Genomic DNA, 14,940 nt, shown 5'->3' with positions numbered 1-14,940 from the left:
GTGGACAATTTCATTAGAAAGGCAAATTGTTGTTTTTTTCCCTTGCTATTTTTTTTATCTCGTCTAATTTTAGAGGACCCTGTGGAAGATTAGCTTTGCTAAACAGGTTTTGTATCCTCAATAAATAAAGTTTATTATTATTATTATTATTAATTTTATCATATTTGTTAAATATTTTATAATTTACTCTATTCCGTCTTTGCGTATTGCAGAGTTAGGGAGCAGGTATTGATTGTTACGTCACTTGTCTGTGAGAGTAACGTCATCAATTTTTGAGAAAACGACGTAATTTTCTCGCTCAAACCAGGGACGTATATACTGTCCCTGCTCAAACCAATGACGTAACAATCAATACCTGCTCCCAAGAGAAGATAACTCTCCAATTCGCAAAGACGGAATAAGATTAAGAGATGACGATGGATTGGACGCCATGACACATCCATAAAACGGGTTTCATATTTCTCAAGAAATTTATTATCATAGCTGAAAACATTTTTTTCTATTGTTCTAATTCGATTTTTTGGATATCCGTGCTCATTTCTGAATTGTTACTGATTTTCATGACCCGCTTTCAAACTAAAATAGTGGAGTGTCTGCCATTATGAAAAGCTTATTGAGTCACTGTGTCTAATACAGATGGTAACCTACCGATTTCCCGGAAATTATTGGAATTAGACATCGGGGTGAGTTACAGGAAAACACCTACTCTTCTGCGAAAACCTGAAGGAGAGGGCTGTTTCACGTTATCTGTCCTTTTGTTTTGGTGAATCTTCGAAATCCAAAGAGTTCTGATATCAACGAACATATTTTCTCTACACTTGTTGTGTATCGAGAGTGGACCCTCCTATATTTCGGAGATGGGATTGGCTGGTCTTCTGTTTCGGTTGTTGTAATTTCCAAAGACTTTGAGTTTATATTTTGTTCTTGTGTCTCGAGACTGTGATACACAGTATACCGGGAAAGTTTTGCTGCAGTTTAATTTTCGCCTTTTTCGTCTGCCGTAATGAGGGCGAATTTATCCTCACAGCGAACATGAGTACACAACATAATATGCATACTATAGTAAGTAAATGTGAAGGGCGTAATTAACAATGAGCGAATATTGATTATTCCGTCTGGCGAAGCTAGGGTGAAAGTTTTACTGAGCGAAAAATTCCCGGTAGGCAGTATATCATTTTGGTATCTTGATAACATAAAAACATAAAAGGAGACAATAATGACGTCATAAAAATATTTATCATTATACACAATTGTTTTTCATATATAATAAAATAGTGTAATGATAAATAGTTTCATTATGTGGACAACCCACATAATTTTAACACAACCTATTGCGAATCAAAATGGCAAAGACATCGTTTCGTTCTAGGATATAATCCATGTTTGCAGATTGAAGGAAGTTTATGGACGACAGGACTTGATTTGCAACTTCGGTAAGCCATGTTAACATTTAATACCCAAAGAGAGGTCGAACAATTATTAGAGACATATCTTAAATACAGATATCTTTAAAAGAAAATTAAATATCTCGAAAATAATTGAATATATCTTTAAATGTAATATATTTTAAAATAGTATGTAAAATCAGATATCTCTGTTCTTTGGATCTCCTCATTTGATAGGAATAATTCTATTATTTTATGAGAAATCGCCTATATTAATAAAGATTTCTCTACAAGGTATTAATTGCTAAGTTTGCTTGACATGTGTAACAATGAAATGTCAGTATCTGTTTAAGATTTGTCGTAGTAGATATCATTGATATGCTTTATAGGATTTGACGGGTGTCATATTGGACGAAGGAAAAGCTAACAAGATATATGAGATACAAGATGCACGATTTTTGTATTTAACGTCGCAGTAGTGCTACTCTTGCGACAAACATTTGATGCAATAAGTAATAACTAGGATATACAACAACATGCAGGTAATTACAAAGACAGTTAAGAAATGACAATCAAATATCGCAGAGGCAATTTAACAAGTCAAAACAATTAAGGTACAAAAGCAGTGACCTTCAGAATATGTTTTTTTTCTTTTTTTTTGTATCTAATTTGAGGTCTGATTTTATCCTTGTTTAATACTATATATTTTGTTCCCGTTTACCACGTCATACACATGACATGCTTTAATAGTCGAGCCGTGTTTGACCTCCTCTAGACTGATCTGGCGTTCATAAGGCTATCCTCAAAACTCCAGATATTGCCATATCGAGAGCGAAACCCTCGCATTTCCCAGATGCAATTTAACATTTTTTTTTCTCCAGCTGAATTATGAAATTGTATATCAGTAAAATCATTAAAATGGCAAAATGGGAAGGGGAGTTAGGTGGGAGGGGGAGAGGCAATACATTATGTCAGCCAAATATATTATTCATTTCAGAAACATTATTTTGTCGATGAATAATTTATATATTTAAAAATACCTGATGTTATATTTAAAAACCCTTTATGCAATAATTATAGAAAACAACATTTTCAAAATCAATGAAAATAACAATAAAATAGAAACAAAATTATAGCAAAATACAACAAAAATGATATTGCTACAACCATATAGCAACTCAATGTTATTGTTAAATTGACCTTTTTGATTGAGTGCCTTGGTCCACAGTTCTGTACAGTGGTTGTACACTGACGTGTTTAATCCATTTCGTCTATTATGGGGCCACTGTAGCTATTTTGGGATTCACCACTGTCACCCTGTTGGGCGCCTCCGTGAAGTTTGGTCATGATTGGTGTGCACAGTCTCTGAAACTCCTTCAGTTTGTACTCGAATTCCTCTACCTCTGCAGTTGTGTTAGAATCCAGCCACTTTATGTGTTCATCGCAGCTTTGACTGACGACAGCCCTGTCTTCAGACGACACTTTATCGCCCGCGTTACCTATCGCTGTTTTGACGCTTAAAACGTAATTTTCAAGTTGATTCCTTGCGGAAACTCTCTGTCTTTGTTTGTTGTCCTCTTCTTTGTACTTTTCGGCGTCGGAGACCATCTTCTCGATGTCCTCCTTGCTGAGCCGTTCTTGGTCGTTGGTGATGGTAATAGTATTAGTTTTACCACTGCTCTTCTCTTCAGCCGTGATGTTCAGGATACCACTGGCATCGATGTCGAACTGGACTTCAATCTGAGGCACGCCCCGTGGAGCTGGAGGGATGCCGACAAGTTCAAAAGTCCCCAGACGGTTGTTGTCCCTGGTCATGACGCGTTCCCCCTCGAACACTTTTATGTTGACGCCTTGCTGATTGTCCGAGTACGTGGTGAATGTTTTGGACGTCTTTGTCGGAACGGTCGTGTTTCGGTCTATTAGGTTTGTCATCACGCCTCCGGCTGTTTCTATTCCCAGTGATAGAGGAGTCACGTCCATGAGAAGAACATCCTTGATGAGGTCACTTTTGTCACCAGTAAGAATGGCGGCCTGGACAGCAGCACCATACGCCACTGCTTCATCAGGATTAATGGATTTGTTTAGTTTTTTCCCATTCATGAATTCTTCGAGCAGTTTCTGAATCTTCGGTATGCGTGTCGAGCCTCCTACGAGGATAACTTCATGAATCCTTGATTTATCTATTTTTGAATCTATGAGCGCCTTTTCTACAGGGTGCAAAGTGGCACGGAATAAATCGTTGCATAAGTCCTCAAACCTTGCCCTTGTGAGCTTACCATTGAAGTCAATACCGTCAAACAAAGCGTCTATTTCCAGGTAGGCCTGACTGCTGCTCGACAGTGTCCTCTTGGCGCGTTCGCATGCCGTGCGCAGTCTCCTGACTGCCCTACTGTTCTGACTCATGTCCTTACCGTTTTTCCTCTTGAACTCCTGCATGAAATGGCTGACGATCCTGTTGTCGAAATCCTCCCCGCCCAGATGGGTATCCCCGGCAGTCGATCTCACCTCGAACATGGAACCCTCGTCAATGGTCAAAACAGACACGTCGAACGTCCCTCCTCCAAGATCGAAGATGAGAACATTTTTCTCACCTTTCAAATTTTTGTCCAAGCCATATGCCAGAGCGGCGGCTGTGGGCTCGTTGACAATCCTGAGGACATTAAGTCCGGCGATGAAACCAGCGTCCTTTGTCGCTTGCCTCTGAGCGTCGTTGAAGTAAGCTGGTACCGTTATGACCGCATCTTTGACCTTTTTACCCAGATACGCCTCAGCTGTTTCCTTCAGTTTTGTCAGCACCATGGAGCTCACCTCCTCCGGGTTAAATTGCTTCGTCTCGCCTTTACATTGCACCTGTAACTTAGGTTTACCGCCACAATTAACTACCTTAAATGACCAATGCTTCATGTCCGACTGCACGTGCTGGTCATCGAACTTTCGTCCAATGAGCCTTTTCGCATCAAATATAGTGTTTTCAGGATTCATGGACACCTGGTTTTTCGCCGCTTCTCCGATCAGTCTTTCCGTATCCGAAAAGGCAACGAAACTGGGCGTGGTTCTGTTACCCTGTTCGTTTGCTATAATTTCCACCTTACCGTGCTGGAACACACCCACACACGAGTATGTGGTCCCCAAATCTATTCCAATCGCCGAAGTCATCTCGTTATTGTATATATGATGTTAAATCGTCTGGCAATCTATATTTCGTTAAAACGAAAGTAGAAATAGGACAAAAACTGTGTATGGCAGTATGTGTTCAGGCTACAGCGCCCCTTAAGTATGGCTACAACCTCTGTCAGGTATCTTGTACTGTAGTGCCGGGTTCGTATCCAGGAATGCTAACAAACTGATCACACACAGGTTTATATACACTGTCAGAAGAACATTCTAGACGGTTCTAGCTAAGGAAGCTAGAACCTTCACGAGGATTTGTAATTGTTTACATACGTTCGGGAACTCTCGTACTCTGTTTATACACCTTAGGTCAACACAAAGGTACACCGAGAGGGACTGACCTAGATTTCCAGTGGGATACTTTCCAGACTATTCCAGCATGTTCTACAAGCATGACATTTACTTGTGCAATAACGAAATTGTTCAAGCATGCAAAATAAATCACGATGTATAATCCATATTTAGATTTTGAACATGATCTTAGACAATCAAGGACAGTATATGCAGTAAAGAGCAGGATTGTATTTTCTATCGGTTCTCCATATATGCTTAAAAAGTTTGATTCGGCATCCGATTGAAAGAAGTTATTAAGTGTACGTCTAGAATTGCTTTTGAAACAGTGAAAATATCGCATTCAGAAAATCTCTTTTTTAATTTTGTATAAAAACACATTTACATTTACATTACGTATACGGTAACGTACTCATATAATTCACATTGAAATATTATATATCTATGCATTTTATAATACACAATAAATGTATAATGGCAAATATTTCTCCAGAACGTGTTTGTATTAAGATAAATATGATATTCACATGAAAATCAGAATTACAAAATAGGTAATAAACCGACCACTGTCCATAAGTTCTTCCTGGATGTACTTTGGATATTTCTTCCAATAAACATTTAAACGTGTAAGTATTGTTTATATTACATTCAGGAATTGTTGAATGATATTGTCGCGATATGCAAGTGTTTATTGATAACCTTAAACATAAATGCCTGTTTTGGAGATGTTGTTTCTGGATTCTAACGTTTCTATTTGTGTTTACGCATACTGTTAGTTAGCATTTGATGAGATGTATACCTCTCCTCAGACCAGTTATGATATGCATAATTTTAATTTAAACAGTTTGTCGAAAGATAAGATTATGAATTAGGCTGTTTCTTAAAATGTTCTATTGTTGGTAGTATTAAAAACATAAAGTGTTACAGAGTATGTTTCTATAACAACCTACGTGCATTAAAGCTAAATTTGTTTCTTATTTTTATTTTGTTAATTCATTTTTTTTTATTGAAATGTACATGTTAAGACAGCTATGATGTACGTAAAATGTATACAAGTTAGGAGAGGGCTTAATTAAGCTGTACGAACTTGTGCCCAATCCATTTTGTCAATTCCAAGACAATACAAATATGTTTAAACCAAATCTAGATTCCCTGTTAACTGTTCCGCCTAAATACTGGCAAGATTCAAGTTGTTAACTAAGATTATGTTACTAATTTCAAGAGTAAGGGGATTGTTTAAGAGTGCATGCTTACTGCAACAGTTGTACCTTGATTAAAAGAAATCTGACCTTGTTTAACGCTGATAGTGATTTCAGAGATAAACATCAAGTATATCAGGAGTAGCTTCAGAGTATTTGTCGTTTTTCTGCAAAGTATTATCTGCAAAAGTTTGATACCTTTTCATTGCTTATGATATCATTGATAAAAAATCGCCAAAATGATATTTTTGAGAATCATCTGTTGTGTGTGGGTCATGTTAGATTTATAATCTTCAAAAGTCTGCGATCTGTTTTCTGTCACACAATCCAAGTCATGTTAATAAAAAGAACTAACTGCTATACATCGTCACATGCATTACTAAGATCACAGAAAACTAATCGCAAGTCTTTTTTTGTTGTTGTCTAAATGAGAGCTTATGATAAATATGTCTACGGATTTATATAATTGATATATAATTGATATAACAATTGATATATAATTGATATATAATTGATATATAATTGAGTCATCTAGGTTGAAATCCTGATTGTTTTATAGTATAATGATGTGTAAATTGAAAAAAGAATTAACGTAGGTCTAATTGCACTAAGTATTTAGTTGTTAATTTATACTTTGGGGTAAGATACCATCAGAACCCATCACTTTTTTCCCATTCAGAATATTCCTGTTCATGTTGATTATGTTATGTTGTTATGTAGATTTCTTAGAGTTAAAACCATTATAAGGGAGGTAATTCAGAGAGGACTCAAAATGGCAGTTGCAATAGTTATTTATGAAGTCTATGAATTAATATTTTATCATTCACTTTAAGATGATATGAGTTTGTGTATAGATTCGAAACTTTTAATTTTTGCAATGTTCCGCCTCTTTCTTGGAAGAACAAATCGATTTATCAATATTTTGCTTGTGAATTAATAACAACGACTAATATTCCGAATCGTCTAAAAATAAGCTCAATCTTGTTCCCTGTTTTGATTTAGCCTCTTTTATGATGCTGCTTGTTAACTTCAGCCTTATTTATCATGCTTTATAAGGAATTCATGTAATAAAATAGTAAAAGTGTTTTTTTTAATACGAACGAATAAAGATAGTTAATGTAAGAATTATCCGGAAAAACATATTTCAGTCAACTTTTAGTAATTAGTGCTAGAAGTGTCTGTTAGATTATCATATGTAGAAATAGTTTTATAACAAATGCGGATTGGTGACGGCCAAATCTACAGCACAGGGTTTCAAAATATGCATATTGAAGAAAGTTTTACGGTCGCCATCATGTCCTCCCTTCGAAATTTCTGTCTCTTTGGGTGATATGAAGGCCGAAGTTTCATTTATTAATCGCGTTAGTTTTACCTTAGTTCATATTTTACCACAGTGTTCACAATTTTGGGTTCCAATAAGGGTTTTGTGGACACCTAGGTATCGTCTTGTTGATTTTATCTTCAGAAATATTTACAGTGATTTGTAATAGTGGTTATATTGAGTGTATTATTGAGATGACTTACATAAATATTTATGACTGGTTTTACATTGTATACATTTCCAAATGAGAGATGCATATATCATAAGAAGGCCGTGATGTATATATGTTACCGTGATGTATATATGTTACCGTGATGTATATATGTTACCGTGATGTATATATGTTATAATTAAACATCTTGTATCTTACTATATAGACGTTGAGAATAACACAAAAGTTAAACAATAAGTTAGTAGTTTACGATATATATATATGACAAAAACTAAAAGGTAAGTCTGTATATATTTTCAAGAATGAATGATATACTATATATATATATATAAAATTAACGACCGACTAAAAAACTAATCGCTTTATCAATAGTTTTTTAGTCGGTCGTTAATTNATATATATATATATATATAGTAGATAATAAATAAATAAGTCCTTGCGAAGGAAAATATAGAATAAAAACAAAAAATTCCAGATCATGCGGACGATCTGGAATTTTTTGTTTTTATTCTATATATATATATATACATATAACAACAACATGATTTGCATAAAATACAAGGATATTATTTTGGTCGCTGCTTGAAGAACACTCACGTTGTTTATATATATATATTGATATTTAACGACAAACTAAATTAAAAAATATTAAGCACATGCTAAAACATTATAAATGCCAAAGTCTGAAATATGTGTTGATATCAATAAATACGTATGTCTACTAGTATATATACTACACTCGTTTACGCAATATAAATATTAACATAATTACATAACACGTGAAAATTAGAATGTATAAAAATCATGTATATATAAAATGTATTAAAATTCTTTACAGATGTGATTCCATGTAAACCGCAACTACCATATACACCAATAATCATTTGAAAGCACAAATCATAATAATTCATGCCTTTAGGTACATGTATACAAAAAACGTTGTTATGATATTGGAAATATAGTTAATTCGGTCAGGTTTCAGCATTCGGTATATTAACGTGTCGTCTATGTGTCTAGATACTTACCAGTGTAAGATGTAAGTGTCGTATATGCGTCACGGTAGTGTCGGTATATTTACGTGTCGTCTATTTGTCTATATACTTACCTGTGTAAGCTGTACGTGTCGTTTATGCNAGTGTTTGTATATTAACGTGTGTCAAAGTAGTGTTTGTATATTAACTTGTGTATAAGTAGTGTTTGTATATTAACGTGTGTCAAAGTAGTGTTTGTATATTAACGTGTGTCAAAGTAGTGTTTGTATATTAACGTGTGTCAAAGTAGTGTTTGTATATTAACGTGTGTCAAAGTAGTGTTTGTATATTAACGTGTGTCAAAGTAGTGTTTGTATATTAACGTGTGTCAAAGTAGTGTTTGTATATTAACGTATGTCAAAGTAGTGTTTGTATATTAACGTGTGTCAAAGTAGTGTTTGTATGTTAACGTGTGTATAAGTAGTGTTTGTATATTAACGTGTGTCAAAGTAGTGTTTGTATATTAACGTGTGTCAAAGTAGTGTTTGTATATTAACGTATGTCAAAGTAGTGTTTGTATATTAACGTATGTCAAAGTAGTGTTTGTATGTTAACGTGTGTCAAAGTAGTGTTTGTATGTTAACGTGTGTATAAGTAGTGTTTGTATATTAACGTGTGTCAAAGTAGTGTTTGTATATTAACGTGTGTCAAAGTAGTGTTTGTATATTAACGTATGTCAAAGTAGTGTTTGTATGTTAACGTGTGTCAAAGTAGTGTTTGTATATTAACGTGTGTATAAGTAGTGTTTGTATATTAACGTGTGTCAAAGTAGTGTTTGTATATTAACGTGTGTCAAAGTAGTGTTTGTATATTAACGTGTGTCAAAGTAGTGTTTGTATATTAACGTGTGTCTAAGTAGTGTTTGTATATTAACGTGTGTCAAAGTAGTGTTTGTATATTAACGTGTGTCAAAGTAGTGTTTGTATATTAACGTGTGTCAAAGTAGTGTTTGTATATTAACGTGTGTTAAAGTAGTGTTTGTATGTTAACGTGTGTATAAGTAGTGTTTGTATGTATATTTACGTGTTGTCTATTTGTCTATATACTTACATGTGTAAGCTGTACGTGTCGTATATGTGTCACGGTAGTGTCGGTATATTTACGTGTCGTCTATGTGTCTATATATTTACCTGTGTAAGCTGTACGTGTCGTAAATGTGAAGAGTACAATACCCCAGATAACCGTATCGGTCGCATATACAGACATATGTGCTAAAGTAACGGTCTTACTAATGTTGACTTTGTTAACTTTGACAGCTGAAAAGAACACAATGTTATCTTGTACGGGCTATGTATGTTATATTGGGGAATCGTCTTAGGGGCCGAATGATAAGAAAAATACATGTTCCAACCATAGGGAAACAACGTTATGTTTTAAAACAAACAAAAATAATACTGATATTTCCCAGACATTTGATTTTCTTATACATTTAACACGTCATACATCTCTCCTCAATTACCTATATTTCAACGAAGTGATGTTTGAACATATACAACATACTTTCAATACTGCTACTATTCCTATCTTTTATCTGGAAATAGACATATTGGGTATTAACTAAAAACACACAAGACAACCATCTGAACAATGCATAGTTTAAATTACGATGGATATGTTATAAGAAGTCGCTCTCACACTTGGAACAAGCCATTGAAACAAATGTGTTAACTAGTATGAATACTCAAATTGCACGCAACATGTCGAATTTATATAATCTCCAAGATGCAAGAGAACATTCTTTTTCTTTTTCACTCTAATGGACAATATTTCTCTGCCCTAGAATGTTTTTACCTGCATTATATATATATAGAGCAGTTTTCATGCCAGACCTAAGATATCAACTGTTTGCAAAGTTTGTTGCCATCATATATTGTATAGTTATAAACCGTTCAGGACCACGTAAGACTAACACAGCTAGAATCAAACTAATACATATGAACAGTGTTGTGTTTTCTATCAAACAAGACACCATTCAAAAGTGATCAAGTTGTACTACTTAGAAGTTAAGACATCATTAGCCATGTACCGTCTTGTTATTATACAGTAATTTTGTTTCACCAGGACCATAGCTATATGGATACAATTAGTTCTTTATGTAGTAAGAATTACTAGGAAGCATTTGATTGTATTATCATTGCACAATTTACTTAGTTTGCTGGAGGTCATTGGAACATTTCCCTTTTGTTTCGATGTATCATCTTTTCTAATATTGTATTTTTTCCTACTGCCTTTTAATGCCAGTAATAAATTACATGAAACTATTAAATGATATCAGAACCGTCGATAACCGATGGCTGTCTATCCTGCATTCGGTCACCTTGGTTTAGTTAATCGTTTATAATTTTATTAATAAATCGGTACTGTTGGTATTAAATTTGGTTCTGTTAAAAAAGTTAAAATTATAGCAAACACATCACAATCGCTTTTTATCATTTTTTTCTCTTAATATTTTGGTTGTGCTTATCTCCGAAAGAAAAAAATAATTTCCTGATTTTATATAAGAGTCGGAAGTTTAATTCGTATAAAAAATAGAACTGCCTTTTGCTTGACACCACTACCTGATGGCCACACGATTATTATAATTAACTTGATGTAAAACACTGAATAACATGAGACAATCTACTGTCTATTCGAATGTCTCGTGAATTAGCTTGTGACATCAAAATGTTCATGTATTTCTCTAGAATTTGTACATATACTATTGTGTAGTCAAAGACGTAAATACAAAACGTGACTCATTAATTATTTTTCAAGTTAATATTTCTTACTTATCGTAGGACGATAACGCGAGAATATCAAAAGGACGTATGCTACTTTAGTTATGTTCAGCATTTATTTAGTAATCGCAAACAAGTGAACAAACAAGACGGTTTTAATAGAGCACATGTCTGCTGGCTTTGTATTGTAAATAAAACAATGTGTTCCAGGTAACGAATGACTTCACCTAATGGATTTCATTGATAGGAAATATAAATAATGCATATGATACAGGTTACGACTGACCCCCTCTAACACTCTGAGTGTTTGCATGACCGCTACTGAGAAATAACTATCCCACTTCACGTCGACATACACATGGCTTTATCTCCTAGCTTAAACATCGACCCATCATTTAGTGGGACAATTCCAAATATTAATTGATTATTTTGTGTGATAAATACGGTAACCTGTTAGGTCATGAAAGCTTATTGTCATGTGTTTAAACGCGAGATTCCCACACATTGATTGCTGTTCAATATATACGAGTCTATTAATTACCTGTAAGCCCTAGCACGGTTGACGGGGTAGAATTTGGCTTAGTACACACACACGAGCGGTATGTTGATAGTAGCAGGTGACACTTTATCTCTGTAGACAGGAGTTAACTGTCAGACTAATATGGAGCTACAACGAATAGACAGTATATCACTCAAGGAGGAGTATCTCCTGAAGATTTGGGAAGACTATGTGCTGGAAAACATCGTGGAGGCCAACTCGTGTCAGATGGCCATATTTGACCGCCGAACCAAGAGGCGGATCATAGGCACGGAAAACTTTAAGATCCAAGCGTGTGAGTTGAGCCACATTGCCGAGGGAGTATTGTATCCCGATTTGGTTGTTAGGAACGGCGTGACCGTCTGTGGTCGGCATTACGACGTCCGACTGGCGGACGGAAAACAGGGTATCTACGCCCGGGCAGAAGAGTACGGCTGCACCGTGTGTCGAACCCAGTCCCTGCTTATTTTATGTGTAAACGACTCTCGCGCTGTGGCGTCGGAGTGTAACGAACAGGTGATGAAGCTCGGAGACTTTCTGTTCCAGGCAGGGATGTAGAGGAAGTTTGAATGTCGAACAATGTAGAGAAATACCAGAAACATCATTTCACTGGCGTGACCGTAGTCAATTGGTTGGCAGGACCATTCTGGCGACATGGACTACCACTAGTCCATTGGAGCATTAGGAAAATGAACAGTATTTATAATAAGATTCCGGCCGCAGAACTATAACATTTCCCGACAATTCCGAATCTTTTAAGGATGATGATTCCACAACATATTCAAAGAAACTGAGAGACTATTTCAATTTAAATGTGGTCCATTTTTTTCTATTACCGTTGTCGTGCAACGTGACAGTGATGTATAGTGTAAGTTATGTTGTTACCGTGTCACACTATGGATATTGGTGGAATCTGTATAAGTATTTGTTAGTACATCGTTTCTAAACATTTTGGCATGTATTCGTTCTACTCAATTTATACAGTTATGTTAAGGTATTATATCATTCTGTCGCTACAGATGCTTCTATACTACATGACATGCATAATACACAAAAAGGCTATCTAAGATGTTTGTATAAATCAGACGGATTGCTATGAAATTAGATGTCACATTTTACATGGTGAAAGATATATATTGAAAATACAAGGCTCTAACATGTCATTGACTGGCATGTTTTATAAACGGTGGTCGAGCCACCTTAGCTATGTACATGTCTGATCGATATATAGATTTAAAGTTTTGTGTAACTGGTGCTTATCCAATGTTCTGTTTTTGTGTTCGATTCAAAAGAATTCGAGCGCCCGTATAATGAGCGTATTATCCAGTCTAATAGTGGTTTTGTTAGGGGCTTACATACGCATACTATTTATATTAGTTCTAAACAGTCGAAAATAAAACGACTTTAGAAAACGGGTTTAGGTAGACTCTACAGCAACTCGATTGCGAATTGAAAATAAAAACGAGTAATAGTTTATAACCATTAATACTTATTGAATGAATTTCTATTGAGGCCCGAAACTCGACGAGTGCTGAATGGAGTCTTTGAGCCATAGAGGCGGTAATTCAGGCCATTGACAGGTGTAAATAAAGTACATGGACCTACCGAAAATATTCCAATAAAATCAAAATACGGTAGGACTTTGGTTTTAGAGAACCATTTACAGTGAGTTAATATAGCAAGCTTTTAGTATATTTACACACAGTATAGACACATGACACCCAATAGTTGATAAAGTTTGTCCGCCTAGTTACCAGGAACCTGTCTTTGTCCTTGCAATTTTTGTTTGCAATACAATTTTAATTTCTTATTGCACATTAAATTGTTTTTCAATGGTAATGTTGGATTTTCGTAAGCATTTCACATGTTATTATTAAAACTTTGTGTATGTTATACACTGGAGCCTCGGTGATCCAGCCAGACTTTGTTTCCTGCAAAAGTGAACGGATGGAGAGGTGGTTGCATCATTAGGATAGTCTTGTAAAAGACGGATCAGCAAGTCACCAAAACACCGGATGGATAGTAGGACAGTCGTATATAGATGTTTTAGCTCATTAACGATATTGCAATATACGTCTTGTGTTAATTATTATGCTATATTGTTAGTAAGAAAACAGTATTATGTTAAATTTATGTATTGTATTGATATATTTGTTAGAAATCAATAAAGTCACATTTGATATATTTATGTGTCTGTATTTTGTAAAACAATACATAAATACTATTGTGTTTCTGTATACTGAAGTGATCTATGCATTGTTATAACCTGGTTTATTTGACTGCGTTGCATGATTGTTATTCAAATCTTATTAGACATCATTTTCTTCAACAATTACGCCATATTCATTAGCTTCCAAGATAAAATACGATGTTTGTTAAATAAACGTGTTCATCAGTAAGTTTATTGATATCTTCCGTCTCTGTGATTGGGTTAACTCTTATTTTATTATTTTAATTATAAAAAGAAAACTTACCTATCTTGAGTTAGATAAACATGATTGATAACAGTCAATTGTAGTTGAGCTCTATTTAATCTGATGGGGTAAGGTAATCGTAATTTATAATGCGTGAATTACAGCATGTTTTAGCAATATTTATCTAGGTAAGACCTATTAAACGACGTTTCGTTGATGTGGTTTTATCCATTCAGCCAGGAATATGTCACCTACTCGTCGACACAAGGAAATATCGTTTAACGATACAATCTCGTCTATGGTTCTGTGGCATCTCTTTCGCCGAGTAGAAACAAGCTATCGAGTGTGATGTTTTGGCCATTAAAGTATCGTCCTCCTAGCAGAAACGTGCTGTCAAGTGTGATTTCAGGAAGACTACAAACTATACTGAACAAGTTTAACAAACACCATTTTTGTATTGATAAAGTATTACATTGACACTTCTCACAATACATGAGTTCACGCAAACAAAGACCGTTCAAATGATGCACCCTGCCGGTGTCATGACTCCAGTGACAGTTTTCTCTGGGTTTTTTTTAAATTTCTAAGATGAAAAGTTGAAATCGTTACACACAATACTTTTCAAACTGTTTCTATTCCATTTTTTAAATTTCTTGATGTCAATTTGACCTAAATTTGACCTTAAAATGAAACAAAGAAAT

The 14,940-nt window shown here is 34.9% G+C and overlaps 2 protein-coding genes across 2 annotated transcripts; one reads left to right on the top strand and one right to left on the bottom strand.

Moving 5' to 3' along the window:
- Nucleotides 1-2,491: 2,491 nt before the first annotated feature.
- Nucleotides 2,492-4,838, bottom strand: LOC110462550 (heat shock protein 68-like). The gene has a single exon (XM_021516539.1). It carries the CDS (start codon nucleotides 4,539-4,541, stop codon nucleotides 2,643-2,645), a length of 1,899 nt encoding a protein of 632 aa, XP_021372214.1. The 5' UTR covers nucleotides 4,542-4,838; the 3' UTR covers nucleotides 2,492-2,642.
- A 6,934-nt stretch (nucleotides 4,839-11,772) lies between these two features.
- Nucleotides 11,773-14,009, top strand: LOC110462538. The gene has a single exon (XM_021516520.1). It carries the CDS (start codon nucleotides 11,949-11,951, stop codon nucleotides 12,381-12,383), a length of 435 nt encoding a protein of 144 aa, XP_021372195.1. The 5' UTR covers nucleotides 11,773-11,948; the 3' UTR covers nucleotides 12,384-14,009.
- Nucleotides 14,010-14,940: the final 931 nt, after the last annotated feature.

This window comes from Mizuhopecten yessoensis, unplaced genomic scaffold (genome assembly GCF_002113885.1).
Source record: "Mizuhopecten yessoensis strain PY_sf001 unplaced genomic scaffold, ASM211388v2 scaffold10799, whole genome shotgun sequence".
Taxonomy (NCBI): Eukaryota; Metazoa; Mollusca; class Bivalvia; order Pectinida; family Pectinidae; genus Mizuhopecten; species Mizuhopecten yessoensis.
The sequence above is the reverse complement of the archived record's forward strand: the minus strand, read 5'-3'. Positions and strand labels throughout refer to the sequence as shown.

What these genes read in the sequence shown, in the direction of transcription:
- LOC110462550 (XM_021516539.1), bottom strand. Translation starts at nt 4,541, where the DNA reads ATGACTTCGGCGATTGGAATAGATTTGGGGACCACATACTCGTGTGTG.
- LOC110462538 (XM_021516520.1), top strand. Translation starts at nt 11,949, where the DNA reads ATGGAGCTACAACGAATAGACAGTATATCACTCAAGGAGGAGTATCTC.